Source organism: Xenopus laevis, chromosome 3S (assembly GCF_017654675.1).
Source record: "Xenopus laevis strain J_2021 chromosome 3S, Xenopus_laevis_v10.1, whole genome shotgun sequence".
In the NCBI taxonomy this organism is placed as follows: domain Eukaryota; kingdom Metazoa; phylum Chordata; class Amphibia; order Anura; family Pipidae; genus Xenopus; species Xenopus laevis.
In genome coordinates, this window is record NC_054376.1 from 50,293,921 (window position 1) to 50,308,275 (window position 14,355).

At 36.1% G+C, this 14,355-nt stretch overlaps 1 protein-coding gene across 5 annotated transcripts in view; it reads left to right on the plus strand.

Moving 5' to 3' along the window:
* cep152.S (centrosomal protein 152kDa S homeolog) overlaps positions 1 to 14,355 on the plus strand; it is a 47,824-nt gene that overhangs the window by 8,954 nt on the left and 24,515 nt on the right. For 4 of the 5 annotated variants that reach the window (XM_018255421.2, XM_041588287.1, XM_018255418.2 and 1 more), the window contains exons 11-22: positions 184 to 275; positions 1,035 to 1,186; positions 2,326 to 2,536; positions 3,091 to 3,216; positions 4,435 to 4,565; positions 6,240 to 6,368; positions 7,327 to 7,462; positions 9,414 to 9,683; positions 9,868 to 9,999; positions 12,068 to 12,691; positions 13,383 to 13,482; positions 13,695 to 13,856. In XM_018255421.2, coding sequence (XP_018110910.1) covers positions 184 to 275; positions 1,035 to 1,186; positions 2,326 to 2,536; positions 3,091 to 3,216; positions 4,435 to 4,565; positions 6,240 to 6,368; positions 7,327 to 7,462; positions 9,414 to 9,683; positions 9,868 to 9,999; positions 12,068 to 12,691; positions 13,383 to 13,482; positions 13,695 to 13,856 — 2,265 coding nt within the window. The remainder of the gene's footprint in view (positions 1 to 183; positions 276 to 1,034; positions 1,187 to 2,325; positions 2,537 to 3,090; positions 3,217 to 4,434; positions 4,566 to 6,239; positions 6,369 to 7,326; positions 7,463 to 9,413; positions 9,684 to 9,867; positions 10,000 to 12,067; positions 12,692 to 13,382; positions 13,483 to 13,694; positions 13,857 to 14,355) is intronic. The other variant, XM_018255420.2, reaches the window with a different exon arrangement.

A 14,355-nucleotide genomic window follows, 5' to 3' on the forward strand; every position in this document is an offset into this window, starting at 1 on the left:
AATATGTGTGTATGGGAGATAGCCAGCATGTAATTTGGAACTTTCTGAATAATAGATTTCTAATTACAGATTGCTTAGCAAAATATATCATGTTTTAATTATAATTTTGTTTTGTATATTTGTTTTTGTTTGTCCCGTATATGTAATTTTTGAAAATAAAGGGATTGCCTGTCTTCAATTTAGGCTCAATACAAGAAGCTACTCAGCTAAGGTTCCAGCTACAGCAAGTACAGTCTTCGAAGATCATAAATGATAGCATGAACAAAGCCTTACAGGTCAGTTTAATATTGTAACCTTTACCAGTAGCATAGAAGACACTTGGTTTATTTTTATTTTAAATATATATTCTAATATAAAAGTCCCCCAACCTAAAAATGATTTATGAAGCCATCAATATATTATTGTAAGGTTAATAATAATGTTATAAGGCTCAAAAATAATTGTAAGGTATCTTGAGGACCACATTCTGGCTAACATGTCAGACTTAAGTCTTATGTGATGATTTATTTTAATCTGCCTTGTGAAAGTGCTCACACACCCTTAGATATACAATATATTTCATTAATATTGCACTAATGGTTGGTTAATAGAAATATGTGTGTTGTCTGATGCAAAACAATATTTTAGCCATACATATTTTTCAGCTGGGCACATAATCACTGATAAATCTGGAGGATGGACAAAGCACAATACCACTGAACCAAATTGCTTTATCACATGCCAGAATAGCCATGTGCATACTCAGTGCTGGATGATCATCTTATTTCCTCAATCTACTTGTTCTCCCTCTACACAGTATTGCTTGGTTTTATTTCTTGCAGAAATGTTTATGCTTGGCGATATGAAATTACATACTGAGACATGGATTGAGTTTCAATTTCACCTAGATATCAAAGGCTTGTTCTTTTAGCCTTTGAAGTATAGCAAAGTGATTACTCCACTATTTGAGAGAGGGATTAGATACTGGAACTAAATTGCTGCTACAGGTCCACGTTCATGCTAAAATGTAATTCATAACATTCCATCTGCTTAAGGAGGAGGTACGTGAACTGCAGGAACAAATTAAAATGTATGAATCTGCTGCAAGGCTGGGACTTTTTGTCAACAGTGGTGAAGAGCAACTACTCTCTGATTCATATGTGGAATTGGGAATTAAAAAGGTTAACTGGCAAAAATCACGAAAGAGGTATTTCTTTTGTTTTGTAGAAATGTTTGTGGTGGGATTAAAATGGGTGCTGATTGTACAAGCCAAAGAATTTTAACAATAATTGATAACTGAACTATGAACCCTTATTGTGGGTAGTAAAAAGCAGAGGAGTATAATAAAGCCATTATTAAAGCAGACATTTTCGGTCCGACTTCTGCTGCTTCTTTCCATGTGCCTGCACGCAAGTGGAAGCTGTACTTTTCAGTGCACATCGGTAGAGCTGGGGGAGAGAGCCAATGCTCTGTGTGCCCTCAGCCTTATTCCACAAGTAATATTGGGATTCATTTAGCTATTGTAGTTTGTGTATTTTCAAATTCTCAGTCAGGATGGTAAAAATAAGCCACCAGCTACACAACTTCTTCAGTAATTTCTTTTTAATTAGATGTTTGATGCTCGCCAGCACAGAACAAGTAAATTTAAAGCATTCTTTTCGTTCTCTTTTTTAGTAAATCACTTTCAATTTTAAAAATGTCTGTTTATTTTAGATGATATTATTACAAATATTCATGTATCTTGCATTTTTTTTTTTTTTTTTTCTGAAGACTCCAAATTAGATTGCTTCAGGAAATACTAATACCCTAGTAAGGACTGTGCTTTAGAAGACGAATTTAGAAATTGCTCCATTTTCAAATAAGAAAAAAAAGTTTGCAACATTGTGGTGTTTTCCAGCATCGATAACCATATGAAGAAGAATCATAGCAAATTCCTTAAGCTTGGGATCCCCAACTATTTTTAATTGTGAGCCACATTTAGATGGAAAAAAAAAGAACTTGAGCAATGCAAGCATGAAAAATGTTCCTGGGTGATACAAAATAAGTGCTATTATTGGCTATTTGGTAGCCCTTATGTCAACTAGCAGACTACAAGAGGCTTTGTTTGGCAGTGCACCTGTTTTTTTTTATCCACAACTTGTCTTCAAACTAGAAATTCAAAAACAAGCACCTGCTTTGAATCCACTGTGAGCAAGATCCAAGCTGTAAGAATTATTTGTTGTGATAATCTGGACTGGGGAATTATCTAGAGTGGTGATTGAGTGATCAAGAGGCCTATGAACTGTTACGTATGCATTATAAATGAATAAATTATAAAGTGGACCAACATATCTTCTTTATATTCAGGGTAATGGAAAATAATGGAGTGAAGAATAACCTTTCTTCAGAGGAGATCAACTTAGAACTTAAAACTGAGCTTGAACGTTGCTTGAACAGCAATAAAACGAAAAGAAAGCAGATTGTTCAGCTGCAGGCCAAAGTGAAGGGACACCTTTTAAAAAGTGAAGGATTAAAGAAGTCCTTGGAAGAGGCAGAAAGGACAGCCAGGGACAGTCAGGTAAGCATTTCCATATGAAGCAGTGCTTCATGAATGTATATATAGATATTCTCTATGTATTCTTTACAAATAAAATTAAGATATTGTTGAAAAAAAATAGGTGTCCAGTTCTGTATTCTTTAAGTAATTCTTTATTTCAGACAAGACAAGTCTCCGAAGTTTTAGAACTCTTTATACATGAATTAGGAGATTATGTTTTTAATACATGGGTTTAGTTTTAAGAGCTTACTAAGAAAGTAAACAAACATTTTATAGCTGATGGATATGAGCATGGCTGTTCTGTGAAATGGAATGCTTGCAGAGGAATGTTATAGTTGGCTATTTAAGATTTTTGCATTGTATGGTTTACGTATTTTTAATGTTCTAGGGATGTTTCACTGAATATATGTAAAAAAAATTTTTCCAAAAGTTGAAGCTTGCATAAAAAGCTTTCATTTTTGTGTTCTTTTAGGACATCTTGGTTTTCCTAAAGGTGTCTGACTATATTGTTTAACATTTTGTTCATTGCATGTTTTGTTTTTGAAATCTTAAATTATAGTTTTTTATGACTACAGATTCAAGCAGAAAACCTAGCAAGCAAAGTTGATAAGGGTCCGTGCCACAATTTATCAAGTGATGGATTTAGGGAAGAGATTCAAAGACTTCAAAGTGAAAAGCAGATACTGCAGCAAGAAAATGAGGTAACCATGCTTGTTGCAATAAAAATGTAGATAAAGTAATGCATGCTTCCTCGAATTTAGAAAAATTACAACACCTGTCCCTGTATTTAGACACATTATATAATTGTAGTTCTTTAACCCCAGGCAGAAAATTTACAAATGCATTTGATAGACTCAAACTACCTAAAAATAAAGTGCTGGGGACTCTGGGCACAGTCATTGTGCATTTACAAAATATGGGGTGACTTCTTGGGTATTCTTATTTCTGCCCTGCCAATAGTGATGCATAAAACAACATTCCAATCTCTTCACCTGGTGGCTTAATTTAAGCACCAGGTTCTAAACATTAGACCTCATGGTTATTGGAGTACCCTGATTAAAGGAGAACTAAAGCTTAACCAGAGAGGGCAGAAATGTTTTGGGCTTCTGTACCAGCCCAAACAAGGCAGCTACTTGGTACGTGGCAGCTCAGAAACCAGCACTACAACAATTTGCATAAAAATGTAATAGTCAGACCTGTAGCAGGTAGGTTTCAGGCCAACCTGTTTATTGCATCCAATTTTTTTTTTTTTCTTTTTGTACCTGGTAGTAGAGACATTGATCGCAGGGATTGTTAAGAAAAAAATGACTATTTTAGGAATGTTTCATTGGATGTATGTAAAAAGATTATTATTTCCAAGAAATAAAGCTTGAATAACATTTTTCATTCTTGTGTGCTTTAAAGATGCTTTTGTTTCCATAATTGTTTTTTGTCAAAGTCTTACTAATTTTCAAAAGGATTTCAAAATGCAAGGGAGTGTAAATGAGATATCATCTAATTGAATAACTTTACGCATTTGTGGAAAGAAAGAAGTCCAATCTAAAAGTTGTTTTAAATGTTTTTTTTTTGTTTTTTTTTTTATAATTGGCCCTTACTTTGTATAGTAGAAAACCATAATTAAAATAAAGTAGGTAACTGGTCATAATCCAATATTTGCTTCACTGAGCTTACTCCTGCCCCCCCCAGCATGGGTCCTGTAACAGTAAGGCTTTTTTGGAAATTAGATCTTTTGTTTTAGTTTTTTTCCTTTCTGGTTAAATTGTATTGTATCTAGGTTATGTGTTCGCCTGAATAGTCTGTGCAAGCCTCAACCAGTCTTAAACTTTTGTTACAGATTTTGTGTATCGAATAACCATCAGAACTATTCTATTCCCTTGTTAAAAATCTTTTTTTTTCAAGTTGTTGCTTTTATTTTGTAGAAGCATTTGCTGTGTATCAAAGAGATTACTGCAAATGAGGAGAAACTGAAGGCTGCTAACCAAGAACTCTGCAATGAAATGAGAGGGATGATACAGGACTCTGATAGAGATAAAAAAGAAGCTATTGAAAGGTTATTACTACTTTTATGTTGTCTTCTGCCTCTTATTTGACACAGGTATACAAAAATACTTCATATTTTCCTATAGAGATTTTCACAAGGGACATTTCAAATGCCAGCCTTACATCATAATATCTTCCACGTTCATGTGAAATGTATACTCTTATTATGGACACTTAAAGGACATGTCAACTCCCCAAACTAAAATCTTGTCCGTAAAGGTCTCACTGCATTCTTGAAAATACTGGCCACTCCGGGTCCCTGAAGAGTAAACGGGGAAGCTGCTTTGTTTCCTTGATCTCTCTGCATATCATCAGCTCACTCAAGTCCCTCTCCTCCCTTCTTTCAGAATTCTCCTTGGCGCTTTGTGTGGGGAGCATGCGCAGCGGAGTACAGCAGATGAAAAAATGTCTGCTTAGAGAGGTCAGACGGGAGGGGCTATGCACACATGCGCATTAGGAAAAGGGAAACGATGACGTCAGGTCGGGAAAATGGCCACCGGGTGAAACTCTTAACATAGTGATGAAGGCGGTGGTACAGGACTTAGGAGAGGAATTGGGGTGCAAAAATAATGCGTTTCAGGGGGGGGGGTTTAATGCACCTTATGCTTACACAATGTAAGATGAAATCGGGTTGATCTTTCCTTTAAAGGTTTCTCAATCTGGACCACTCTATCTCCTATCCAACAATAGATGGTTATGGGTGCGTGATCCCATTTGTCGTGCCTCATACCAGCTCTCCATTTAGACAATCCAACTCTTATACATGGCAGTAATACTTTAAAGTAAAAAAAATATATATATTTATATAATGTTTTAAACCATCCTAAAGGTTCATCATCTCTATAGTAGAAATGATCCAGGCGTTCAAAATTGTCACATGAGTTTCCCATCATATATTTTATTAGGAGAGTCTTGAGACACAGTTGCTCAATGTGCTTTGAGAAGCTGTTCTGATGGTTAGCTTAGGCTTCATTGCAAATAATTAAGCTGAAAATGAGGTTTGCCTGTGATATACGGTGATGCCGCATGGCTCGTTTATTAAATTCTGATGCAAATTGTGCTAGTTTCTGAGCTGCCATGTACCAATAATCCAAATTATTTACTAAACAGCCTTATATTGTGACCTTTATATTCTATATACTCTGTGTTGGTTCCTAAGCTCCGTAAGTGAGAGTAGCACAGAGCATGTGCAGTGAATCCGCTGAAAAGATGAGCTACTGGGGCATCTTTGGATACACAGATCTTTACTGCTAAAAGGGCTGTGGTTGCCTTGGGGTGGTATAGAAGCCCAAAACATAATGTTACTACATTTCTACCTTACTAATTTAGTTAGTAAAGCTTTAGTTCTCCTTTTATGGAAGGGTTTGTGTTTTGCCTCATAATAATGTACATGACCTAATTCAGGCAGGCTACTGCTTGAATATCATTCAATACTACTTTTATTTTCGGTATGTTTTGATTTATTTGCCTGAAGAATGGGCCTTGTTGTAGTTAACATTTCAGGTTAAAAAAAAATAAAAAATCTCTTTCTTCTGTGATTAGGTAAACAAATCTAAATTAATTTGATATGAATGTTTATTAGCTAACAAAGCAAGAAAATGTATAGATACAAATGTAAAATTCCTTAAAGTTTCCAGCCTGCTTTTTTGTGCTCTCTCGGAAGTATGAATTTGTCTTCTTATAGATGTGAAAGGACATATGAACAACATAATGAAGATATAAAGGCCAATTTACTAAAAGAGCTGAATGAAAAATATGAATCGGAAAAGGAACAACTATCCCAGGGTTATGAGGAAAAAATAACTCTTCTACAGTAAGCACTATCTTATATCATTATTCATTTATATTCCCATCTTTTATAAAATGCTGTCTGGTATTATAGCTGCTACTACTATAGCTACTTACTGCAAACTGATCAGTGTAATGTTACAGCACAGATTGTTTTTTCCGGATGGCTCTTCCTCGTCTTTCCAGTGCGCACATAATAACAAATGTACTTCCAAGCACTCTGAAATGCCTGTTTGCACTGTCTGTCATACACTTGTATGACATACATGGACTGGTAATTTTAGATGCTTTAACTAATACTCAAAGGACATAGATGTAAGCCCTTTTATTTTAATAACTTGAATTATAAGTGGCTCACCTTTTAGTATATTATAGAATGCTCTCTGTTTTGTACTCTATAGTTTAATTATTTGCCTTCCTATTCAGCTGCTTTCAAGCTTTCACATGGTAAGGCATTGACCCCTGTAGGCAAAAAGCTATTGCTCTGTGAGGCTATAATTTAATGTTATTATTTTCTATGCAGGGCCTTTTCTATATAGTAGCAATATCTTATACCTTTAAATCTTATGTACATATAGCTGGTCTCTAACTGTATATATAATTAATAATGTTTTAGTAAAGATATGACTAATCCACTCCAATTTTTCTTAGCCACGTTGTCTGCCCAGTTTCAGAATAATTCAACAATAAGTTAACTGACTAAGCGGGTAACTAACTTAAATCAGGGCTAGATAACCTTTTCCATATAGGCAGTGCTTCACATTACAAAAACACAGGGCATATTCTTTCAGAGTTGCCGTCAGCCCTCACTCCAAAATCTTTATTTCCTAAAAGAATATGAATTTATAAATCTCGGATTACCTGTTAAGAGTAAGAGTTGTCTGTCTCTGACCATACTCTGACATAATTTTAGACTTTAGATTTAACTTTTATTTGTATGGTCAACTGTGATTATATAATCACTTTTAATATTCTTTTTTTAGAGCACAGATGAATGAAATGCACAGTGAAATAGCTGCAGTGCAAGAGTGTTACATAGCAGTCTGTAATGAGAAAGATGCATTGGAAGATAATACGAGAGAACATTTTAAGAAGGAGCTTCAGAAAAGTGAAGAAGAGGTATTGTTTTTTTTTTTTCATTAGAGAATTGTGTGAATAAAAAAGTCTAAGCTGATGTTTTAAAGTGTGCACCGACGAATGGGGTAAACAACACTGAGACACTCTAAAATGTCTACCCAGTGGTTATTTATTGTGTGTTGTAGTCCAGAGAAAATAAAAGAAATAAAAAAGGCTTTGCAGATGTTTAAAGATGAATTGGATGAAGACCACAAATCTGCCATGTTAGACGCAAAGGCTCAGTGACAGCGAGAAAAAGAACTAGAAATTAGAAAGCAAAGTAAGGCTCAAAGTGAGGCTCAGATTGCTTTGGTAAAGGAAAACTTCATTAAAGAGCAGCTACAGGTAACTAAAATATTTAAGGTACATGCAGTTCAATAGCACAGAATTAATCACCAATTCTAACTGGTTGTTGGTAGAAAATTCTAAAATCGCTTATGCAACAAAAACTGTACTGAACGCCTATACAGATGCGATCGAGCATCTGCAGCTCCAGAAATGTGCAGAGGATTGGACATGCCTTGCTTTGTGCAGATTGAAAGGAGAATTCAACCCGTAACTAAAAAAAAAACCCCTACCCCCCTACCCTACGTAGACCTCCCCCCCAACCTAGCTGCCGCCCCGGGGAAATGCCCCTAACTTTTTACTTACCTCTCTGTGCAGATTCAGGGATCGCAGTTCACGGCAGCCATCTTCCGGGTCATCGGTAATCTGAGACTGAGACCGGCGAAGCGCCGCATGTGCAGTTGGAGCAATTTACCGGTTTGCGACAACCATGCATGGACGGAAATTGCCGAAGGGCAAGAAGACACACAAGACCAGGAAAATGGCTGTTGCGAACGGCGATCCCTGAATCTGCACCGAGGGGCAAGTAAAAAGTTAGGGGCATTTCCCTGGGGGGCAGCTAGGGGAGGGGGGTCTACATAGGGTAGAGGGGTATGGTTTTTTTTTTTTTTTTGGTTTTGTTTTTTAAGTTATGGGTTGAATTCTCCTTTAAATCCTTAACTTGATACCACACACTTGCTTAATGACTTTGCTAGCTGGTCTACTGCCATTTTATTATTGCACCCCATAAAGTGAATCAAGTAGATAGATAGTTATAACCAGAAACAGAATGGCTTTTGCTGTTTTTATTTTGTTTTCAAGGTTTGTATGCTTAATACCTTCCCAAATTAGAAAAGGAAGTGTCTTTTTGCAAGGTGTTTCCTGTATTTTCTCTTAAATCACTGTTACAGAATACAGTTAAGAGATTTCAAAGTTAATAAGTAAAAAAAAAAAGTTTTTGTTCCAATGCAAATACCTAGTTTTGTTGCTTTTCTTAGCCGTGGAAGAAAGTGTACACTATTATGCAAATTCATCTGCACCCAGGCAGCTCCTTTAATTTGAGTATTATGCATAGGTAGGTATTTGCATAGTGCAAACACTGTTATGTTTATCCATAATCAGAGTGCTTTACTGAGGCTCATTCTTTTTCATTTAAAATTAGCACACTCTGTATGACTTGATGCTTGTCTTGAGCTCCCATGATAGTCTGTAATCAGCCATTTTAATCCATACTATTTGGTTTATTGCATTGCTGTTTGCTTGTCATTTATTTCAGCTTGGCCTTGTTAACTGAATTGTGAATGTATTTATTAAATAAAATACTCTTACAAATGAGTGAACACCATAAAGAATGTTCCTTTTACATGTGGATAGATTTAATGGCCTTTACGGACTGGAACAGCCAGTGGTCATATAAAGCACAAAATGTTTCAGCCAGTGCAGACATTTCCGTGGATATTATGCTTGTTCCCGAAAAGTCTCTGAAGGTCTCTGCTTTGTAACCAGGTTCATTTAGATGTAGACCTTGGCATCATTCAACATTCTTGGTATTCTCATTAGATTTTTTTATGAATCTTAAATAGGTAGCTTCACATTCTCATTTAATATATCTACTTTTGTGTTATAAAAGATCACTACAAAAGCAATTCAAGATGTTGAAAAGGAATGGGAACAAAAACTAAAACAAGCTTTGCAAGATGCCAAGACTAAAAGTCTGCAATGTTTTGAAAGTCAGACTATTCAGACAGATGAAAGCTTCCTTACCAAATTTGCCTTACATGCAGACTGCATTGATGAGCTAAAGGTTAAATTGCAGAATGCTGTGCAGGAAAAAGAAAGAGCTGTACACCAGGCTCAGATAGAAATGGAAGAGCACCACCATGAGGAGATTTCCAAACAGGTATCAATTAAATGGATTTGATTTTTCTGAGTTAGGTCTATGGTGCAGGAGGCACTCCTATAAATTGCAGCCTTCCTTTGAATTTATTTGTGCACCTTTATTGCCTTGAAAACATGGACTTTCAGAATCTGCTTTGCTTAGTATGATAATTTATACAACAAACATTTTAAAATTCATTTTAAAGGTGGAAGTGGCTTTAACCAGGGCTTATGGACGATGGCTGCAAGAATTTACCAGTTTACCTGAATACAAAGCTCAGCTTAAGCTGGAGCAGGAAAAATGGGAGAAAATGAATGAACTTAATATGGAGAGACAGGTATTTTTATTTATTTATGTGTGTGTGTATATAGGTATGTATATGTGTACAGTCATATGAAAAAGTTTGGGAACCCCTCTCAGCCTGCATAATAACTTACTCCACTCTCAACAAAAAAAGATAACAGTGGTATGTCTTTCATTTCCAAGGAACATCCGAGTACTGAGGTGTTTTCTGAACAAAAATTTTTATTGAAGCGATATTCAGTTGTATGAAATGAAATCAAATGTGAAAAACTGGCTGTGCAAAAATTTGGGTACCCTTGTAATTTTGCTAATTTGAATGCATGTAACTGCTCAATACTGATAACTGGTTGGATTAGCTGGTTAAGTCTTGAACTTCATAGGCAAGTGTGTCCAATCGTAAGAAAATGTATTTAAGGTGGCAAATTGCTAGTTGTGCTTCTGTTTGACCTTCCTCTGAAGAATGACAGCTGGGATCCTCAAAGCAACTCTTTCAGCAAAGATCTGAAAAAAAAGATTGTTCAGTATCATGGATTAGGGGAAGGCTACAAAAAGCTATCTCAGAGGTTTAAACTGTCCGTTTCAACTGTAACCAATGTGATCAGGAAATGGAAGGCCACAGGCACAGTTGCTGTAAAACCCAGGAGTGGCATATGCGGAGGATTGTGAGAATGATTAGACAACCCAAAGATCACCTCCAAAGACCTGAAGGAACATCTTGCAGCAGATGGTGTATCTGTACATCGTTCTACAATTCAGCACAATTTGCACAAAGTACATCTGTATGGCAGGGTGACAAGAAAGAAGCCCTTTTTGCCACAAACAGTCGCTTGTTGTATGCAAAAGCTCATTTAGACAAGCCACGGTCATTTTGGAACAAAGCACTTTGGACTGATGAGACAAAAATTTTGTTATTTAGTCATAACAAAAAGCGCTTTGCATGGCGGAAGAAGAACACCTGCTACCTACTGTCAAATTTGGTGGAGGTCCCATCATGCTGTGGGGCTGTGTGGCTAGTTCAGGGACTGGGGCCCTTTTTAAAGTCGAGGCTCGGATGAATTCAACCCAATATCAACAAATTCTCTAGTATAATGTTCAAGTTTCGGTCACAAAGTTGAAGTTACGCAGGGGTTGGATATTCCAACAAGATAATGACCCTAAGCACACTTTGAAACCTACAAAGATATTTATGCAGATGTACATGTACAATATTGTGGAATGGCCGTCACAGTCCCCTGATTTGAATATAATGGAAAATCTATGGGATGATTTGAAGCAGGCTGTCCATGCTCGGCAGCCATCATATTTAACTGAACTGGAGAGATTTTGTTTGGATGAATGGTCAAAAATACCGCCATCCAGAATCCAGACACTCATCAAAGGCTATAGGAGGCGTCTAGGGGCTGTTACATTTGCAAAAGGAGGCTCAACTAAGTATTGATTTAATATCTGTTGGGTTGCCCACATTTATGCACCTTTTTTATTAATTTATTTAATTTTATGATGCATATTGCATATTTTCTGTTAATCCAATAAACTATCACTGCAGAAATACTACAGTTTCCATAAGGCATGTTATATATTTATATTCCCAATTTGAGTGCATTACCTTGCTACATTATAATCTACATATTACCTGCACCCGTGATATGTGCTTAAAGTAGGCATGATCAGAGAGAGAGTGAGAAATACAGTATAGGTAACCAGAGTGATGGTAGAGTTGGTTAGGATAGTAAAGAAAAGTGCTTATTAAAAAATGGAAACTTTTAGTGTGTGTGTGTGTAAAAATAATTGTGTTGAATAAAGCTTTTTAAAAAGTGTTCACTGTATAATTTTGAATAAAAACAAAAAAAAGGTTTCCTTTAAAAAAAAATGTTAAAGCCATACAGGAAAGTGACTGTAAATTTAGAAGAGCTTATGCTTAGATTTTCTGTTTTAGAGTTGAAGGTTGCTGTGCAATATGTCAGGTATATCATTCTACCACAGGCACAAGTATAATACTCATCTCACCAGTGACAACTTGTTTCTGGGTGCCAAGTTCCCATAAGCCGTTGGTTGTGCCACTGACTAAAGTTGCTCTGTGACCTTTTGTCATTTTTTCTTAGATATCAGATGCTCTCCATGCAGCAGATATAAAATGGAAAATGAGGTCAGACAAAGTTGATTTTACAGTCAGACAAAAAGAGTTTGAAGAGAACATTGCATCGATGGAGCGAGAACTTGAGCTGAAGGAAGACGAGTTTCAGGCTTTACTGAAGGCTGAAATAGCAAAGGCTCGGGCACAGTGGAACAAAGAAAAACATGATGAAATCCAGATGCTACAGGAAGACAATGAAAAGGATTACCGTGTTTTTTTAGATGAGCATCGGAATAAACTGACTGACGCTCTATCAACTGCCAAAGAAGAATTTGAAAAACAAAAAAATGAACTGATTGCACAAAAAGATGAAGAAATAGCAAAGAGACTAGATGAAAGCCTGAAACAAAGGGCCTTAGAAGAATCCCGACGCATGCGTGACCACGAGAATGATATTCTGGCAGAAGTTGAACAGTGTCTGTATGAAATACATGATCAGTTGTTGGATAAATCCACAATCCAAGATCGATTACCTAGCATGAAGAGCAATTTAGATGTTAACTTTCTGGAGAAGTTAAAAGCTTGCTTACAGAAATTTGTGAAGGGCATTCTCTACAAAGTGCTGGCAAATGCAAGACAAGACTGGAAAAAGGTAATTGCTCTATGGGTTATTTGATAAAATCTAAATAAGAAACGTAAAGAAAATCTGAGTAACACAAGATTTTAAGTGCATTATCCTGGATAAATGCTCCTCTGCCATAACCTTTTTTTGGGGGGATTTCAGAAAATACTCTGCAACTGTTTCCAGAAACCACTCGGCAAATTAGTCAACGGTAGTAAATCTACTGAAAGCAACATTTGGTTGCTATGGGTTACTGTTCAATGTAAACTTCTCCAGATTTTGCTCCACTTGTATACCCCTTTTACCATTTTATTTGGGCATTTGGGCAACTGAATTACAGCATAAATTAATTTTTCCAGGTGAAACTAAAGGAACCGTAACCCCAAAAATTTAAACCAGCTGCTGTGTATTCCAAGCTGGAATAAAGGAGAAAAAGCACAGGTTACACAGCAGATAACAGATAAACTCTGTAGTATTCAATGAGATTCTTCAGAACTTATCTATCTACTGTGTATCCTGTCCATTAATGGCTGCCCCCCATGGCTAAACAGCAGCTTGTTTACCGTATATAAACTATAGTAGAGTTTCTGAAACAAATACACCAGTTTTACCAGTGCAGCATGACATGACATTATATTGCCATTGCTTTAAAAAAACTATTTTTGGTGATATTGTTCCTTTAAAGATGTTTTTAAAATATTTTTTTTTTTTTTTTTTAAAGAAATATGACATTGAATCAAATCAAGAGACTGGCAAGACAGGAGGGGAGCTAGAAAGACCAGAGAAGAGAAAAACAGCAAAAATGTTCCCCTTCGACAAAGGTAACAGTCGTATGTAGCCCTTAAATCTTATGCACTATAATCATAATCCTGTACAGTTTTTATTTTGGGAAATTGTTTTCTGGTGATAAATCTACCCCCCGCACCCTTTATTAAAAAAAAAAGAAAAAAAACTCCTTGTTGTCAATATGTTTGTTACTGTTGGCATTAGCCAAATTAAATGTGTTTTTTTTTCCGGACTTCCTTCAATAAAGATCTGGGTAAAACTGAAAAACAGCCTTGTTGTGAGCATTGGGTCCAACAACTTGAGAAATCAAAAAAGGAGTGTCATGAGATCAGAAGCAAGCTAGAAAAAGCATGCAGACACCTTCAACAACTTGTAAAGGACCAAAAAATCAAAGCTGAAAAATATAGAGGTTTGTACTACTTTTTTTTTTTCTTCTAGCAACGCAAAAAAATTAAATTTCATGCATTCAAAGCATTATAATTGGTTGAATCATCATATTGGAGAGTGCTGCACTCTTAAATTAATTTGCTGAATGAGGAAAGTAAGTCCTATTGAGTTGGTTAATAGTAATGTAATTTTATCTTTTTAAATGAATTTGATGTTTGCATCTATTCCATAACTTTTACTAAAGCAGATTTGGGGTGCACCTCTTTTTTAAGACACATAAGTTGCCAGCAGTGTCCTAGTCTCCTTTATTTGAACTGGGCAAATTTCCCATGAGCAGTAACAATTGGCAGCCAAATGAATGATTGCTTTCTTTGTTCTTACCTGTAGCTTGTTAGGGAAAAAAAGCTCATCAGAGTGAGTTACTGTCCAGGTGGAAGTATTAACAAATAACTTCTGTAGGTTTATGAGCCCCTTGGGTTATAAAGTCAAGGGTAGAAAAGGGTAAGGACCTCAGGCATATA